This window comes from Gymnoscopelus microlampas, assembly GCF_963454915.1.
Source record: "Gymnoscopelus microlampas genome assembly, chromosome: 10".
Classification (NCBI taxonomy): Eukaryota; Metazoa; Chordata; class Actinopteri; order Myctophiformes; family Myctophidae; genus Gymnoscopelus; species Gymnoscopelus microlampas.
The window spans coordinates 28,819,591-28,824,442 of NC_139947.1; the positions used below are offsets into that span (position 1 = coordinate 28,819,591).

The following is a 4,852-nucleotide window of genomic DNA, read 5'->3' on the forward strand; positions in this document are numbered from 1 at the left end:
CTGTGAGCAATGGCAAGAATTGCATCACTCCCTCTGCCTTTATGGGCCCTGGACTGGTGGTCATGCAATGATAAAAACAGACGTTGATTTGACTTAATTGCCTCTGTATTGATGAGGCAAAACCCTCAACAGCTAAATCTCCTGTGTGTACATCCAGAGGTGACATTAATCATTAACCCCTTCCTTCCCCTGGCCCTGCTCTCTGCTCAGCCTAAGGTGGAGTGGTTGAGAAACCACTTGGTCATCGGTGACGACGCCAAGTTCCGTCAGGTCTCCAAGCAGGGCGTGTGCTCCCTGGAGATCCGTAAGCCCAGTAACTTTGACGGCGGCGTGTACTCCTGCAGAGCCAAGAACGCCCATGGAGACGCCACCGTCTCCTGTAGGTTAGAGGTCAAACGTAAGTATCACCAGGGATAGACAGAGATGAATTTAATGTGTGTCCAGTCCACGGAAATGATTCTTTTATCTGTAAATGTCAATGACTTTTAAATACAGACTATTAAAATGAAATTCTACCCTGCTTTGTCCCCACAGAGATTACTCTTCAAGAGGAGAAGGGTCAATAATTTAACATCAATCCAAAGGTAAGGATAAAAAAAAGATCAATAATAATGTCAGACTGCACTATCATCATGCCACTTTATGGTTATGTTTTTTTCTGCATCTCCTCCCAAATAAAATCTTGAATCTCTCCCATGGCAACCCCATTTCCCCTCTCTCAAGTGTTGTATTCAGTCTCTGCCAGGACCGAACACCCACCAAAGAGCGCCCCCTCCTGGCAGACTTGGACATTAGAAGTCATTAGAGCCAGTTAACAATTTAAACCCTATATTGACCGGGTTCCCGCAGGGTCTATACTTGGTGGTTCCCTCCTTTTTCCCCTCTACATCAAATCTCTTTGCCGAAAATAGGGCTCGTAGATCGGCATATTTGCATATTTGTGTCGATTATGACATGCCCAGTATAGGGATGCTAGGGTTCATGTGGTTAACAGACAAACTTCCCGTCCCTGTGCATCAGTGTTGATTTTGACAGCACATTTTGATTCAGTTTAAGTCATAGTCTTTTGAATAAAATTCCATTTAGTTTTAGTCATATTTTAGTCATCTGAAATGTTTTGGTTTTAGTCTAGTTTAGTCGACTAAATATCATAAGACTTTAGTCGACTAAATCTACAGTTGATTTAGTCGACTAAAATGTATTTTGGCGGTGCCTTGATGGCGTCGTAATGGCTGATTTTACACTTGGTTGCATGTGAAATCTACAAGATCTACAAGCCCACAACGCGTCGCAACGCGACGGCTTGTAGATCTGCTATTTTCAGAGAAATTGTCAATATATTTAGTCTTAGTTTTAGTCATTATCACAGCTTAGTTTTTTATTTCATTTTAATTTAGTTTTCGTCAGTGAAAAAGGGTAGTCAACGAACATTTTTCGTCATAGTTTTAGTCAACGAAATCAACACTGCTGTGCATCCACATCCCCACCTACTCCCCCCTCCCATTCTGTCCGTCCGGGCGTCTGTCCGTCTGTCCGCCTTCTCACCCCTGGTAAGCTCTACTTTGGGATGCAGTAATGTGTCAAAGATTAATGCTGGTCAAATTGCAGCACTAAAGACCTATTTCATGTTTATTCAGCTTTGATATTTCTATACTTGAGCACACTGTCAGACAGCTAATGTTCAAGTTTGAGATTTGGCACTGTTTTAAGCTGTTTAAATACGCGAGTGGTTTACCATTTCAAGGAGAGCCAGACAAGTATGTACTGTAGAGATTTATGTTCTGTCACCTCGAGTTGAGCTATTCTCAGCCCGTCTCAGAGCTCCGCTCCGACCACTGGGGAGGCCTTGTAAAACTAATTATGAAGTGTAAAGTATACTACAGAAATTGGGTGCAGGAGATTGTAGGAGGTTGTAGGAGATGAGGCATTGCATTTTTCGACTCCACAGATAATTTATTTTTTCCTCTTTTGTTATTTGACAATTTGGCCAATGTTTGACCAGTGTTTGTAGTTTATTGATTACCTTTGATACAGTAATGTTCTTTTTTCAGGTTTTAAAAAGGTCTTAAAAGTTCTTAAATTGGACACCCCAAAATCATGTGGGGCGCCCTCCCTGGGGTTCCCGACCCACAGGTTGAGAACCACTGATGCAGAGTGGAGAGGAAATGAGGATTGCGTTTTACTTAGTGTAAACTAAAGGACATGTCAGTGGACATGTCAGTGAGGCTTTTTATGGCAGTGTGAAACACTGTAGGCTATCACTTTACACTACCAGTGTACATTCAGATCCTGCGTGCTAAGACTGCTAACTCATCATCTCATTATGCCTCACAGTATGTAAACATCGTCTCCGTTAGCGTATTCAAATTCTTCCTACAGTAACTTGCTACAGTAAATACTGAGCCCACCTCTCCTCCTTTCCTCTCTTCTTGATGTCCCCCTCTTTTGCTTAGTTTTCCCTCACTATTTATCCAATTGACCCCTCATTTTTTGGACTAATCACAACCAGTGGCAGGTCAGAGGATCCTGGTGACAAGGGGAACGGTCCGTTCCTTCCTCTCATTAGCTTCCTGTCAATCACTACGGGGGGGAGGGGGGCAGCCGTTTGTGGTCCCATAAGATGCAGCCATACATGGGAGTGCTTCCCCAAGGGGAGAGAAGAGAAAGAAGAGTCTCTTTGGGTGGGGCTGGGGGGGAGGGGGAATCCATAGTGTCTGAAAATAACTCCATAAGATCTGCATCACGGCCAAACTCTTCACATTACCATGAGTCAACAGACACAGATGGCCCCAGTGAGAAGAAGAAAGAATGGGCTAAGAGGGCAATAACAAGGACAGAAAGCCGCAGCTGACTAATACGTGACAGATCCTGCACTCAGTGCCACTCACACACCGATGTACTGATGTCTCCTAGCTCAAGTGACTATCACCACCTTAACGGGGAATTCACACCAGCGATTACTATCCCTCTGCTTTATCGCAAAATGCAATAAAAATGTGTCCGTAAATAAGCGAGTTGTGGTCCAGCGAGAGCTCCGCTGCAAGGGGCCGCTATTCGGCTGTGCCAAGCAAGAGAGCTCACAGACAGGCAGAAGTACTGACACTTGCTCGTCATATGGCAGCTTGTTTGTAAAGGATGTATACATTTTAGGTAAGAATTCAGGTCCTGTAGATGCACAGTCTTGATTAATTTCACACCTACAGTACAGCTGATTAGTTTAATACTTTAATAGTTGCTACTTCCATACAGTAGTCTGTTTCTTTGGTGTTGAGTGTACAGTATACGCCTAGTCTACACCAACACTAGTCTACACCAACATTCTTTCTTCTTCAGAGCACAGTGCACTTCTGTTGAACTTTTCTAAACCTTGGCGCTTCCCTTTTTGTTGGCTCCACCTCCTGCCACGGTAGGGAAAGTGGCGTTCACCCTTCTCCATAGACAATGCATTGAACGTTGGCACTTGCTCAGAATGTGCCAGTGAAATACCGCTGCTAGTGTGAATTCGGCATAAAGCCCAATTTAACTTCCTCTTCTCTTTACCTGTCTGTCTTACAGTGCTTTAAAAGGGCCAGCAGGAGTCTAGGTCTTATGTTTTAAGGTAAGTTGGAGCGTTTTCCTGTGGGTCTGTGTCGGGGCACTTTATTATGCACATCTGTCCCTTTACGGGTGTTTCTCTACTTTCTTATCCAGAGTGAACGGGGAGGTGAACGGCAGATGGCTCTGCAGCTGTGTACATAGTGAACGGAATAGAACATCACGCTTAACCAACATCACATTCGGTTCCTCCTGATCCACAGATCACGTACCCCCCCCCCACCCACCCTCCCTACCCCACCCTGCACGCCTAATTTATATTTTGATGAATATTTTTCATTTTGAACTGAGAATTTGTGGCAATGTGATTCGATGGTGTGTGTCTGTCTATTATTTTCTGCCCCGTATATGTACTACTTAATAAAATGGTGAACCCGTGAACACGTTATAGTAATGACTTTAAGGATATGTATTAAAAGTGTATTTTTATGAGAGTGCTGAAAATGTGTCAGCAAATATGTTAGGGTGTCGACAATAGCTATCCACTTCTATTATTACGTCTGTTATATATCGAGGGCTTGGAGTGCAAAGGGCGAAAATTACTTTTATGTATAATTTTAAAGGTCTCAATGTGCTCTGTCAGATGGTAAAAGAATATGGTTATTATGCCTATGATTTTTGCTTTTCAAAATAAAGGCTGAAAAGCTAAAGTTGTAAGTGAAAACCTTCAATTGAGTATAGAGCGCAAAAGGTGTAAGTGCATTAAACTTGGAGCGCCGAAGGCGTAAGTGCAGGTCAAGTGCATTGAGCTTGAGTCTTTTGGGATCCACAGCAGAGCCGAGGTGAGAGAGAAAAATGTGATTGTAAATTCTTTGTGATTCTCTCTTCTTGAATAAAGAACTGTGAAGTTGGTGGATTGCTTGTTGTTTCTGTTTGTGTCCAATCTGTCCATACACCACCCAGCAAGTGTGCACCCTTGCTGAGCATGTACAGAACAAAACCATGACAGTCTGGGATCACATTGTCACATCATGATCAATATCATGGTTAGGATTATGTCAGTATCATGGTTAGTATCATGTCAGTATCATGGTCAGTATCATATCATGTCAGTATCATTTACTCAAGTACTGCACTTGAGTACAATTTTGAGGTACTTTGACTTTACACAAGTATTTGATACTTTATACTTCGCGTCGCTCATACCTTTTTGTACTCCACTACAATTATTTGGCGGGTTTAGTTGCTAATTACTACTTTGCAGATTTCAATTATTTATGTAAAAAATACATTAACCACTTATTAGCCCTATTTTATA

The 4,852-nt window shown here is 42.6% G+C and overlaps 1 protein-coding gene across 47 annotated transcripts in view; it reads left to right on the forward strand.

Moving 5' to 3' along the window:
* Positions 1 to 4,446, forward strand: part of mybpha (myosin binding protein Ha) — a 35,394-nt gene extending 30,948 nt beyond the window's left edge. For all 47 annotated transcript variants that reach the window (XM_084068141.1, XM_084068152.1, XM_084068142.1 and 44 more), the window contains 4 exons: positions 211 to 397; positions 535 to 584; positions 3,556 to 3,598; positions 3,691 to 4,446. In XM_084068141.1, coding sequence (XP_083924267.1) covers positions 211 to 397; positions 535 to 566 — 219 coding nt within the window. In that variant the 3' untranslated portion in view covers positions 567 to 584; positions 3,556 to 3,598; positions 3,691 to 4,446. The remainder of the gene's footprint in view (positions 1 to 210; positions 398 to 534; positions 585 to 3,555; positions 3,599 to 3,690) is intronic.
* The last annotated feature ends 406 nt before the right edge of the window (positions 4,447 to 4,852 follow it).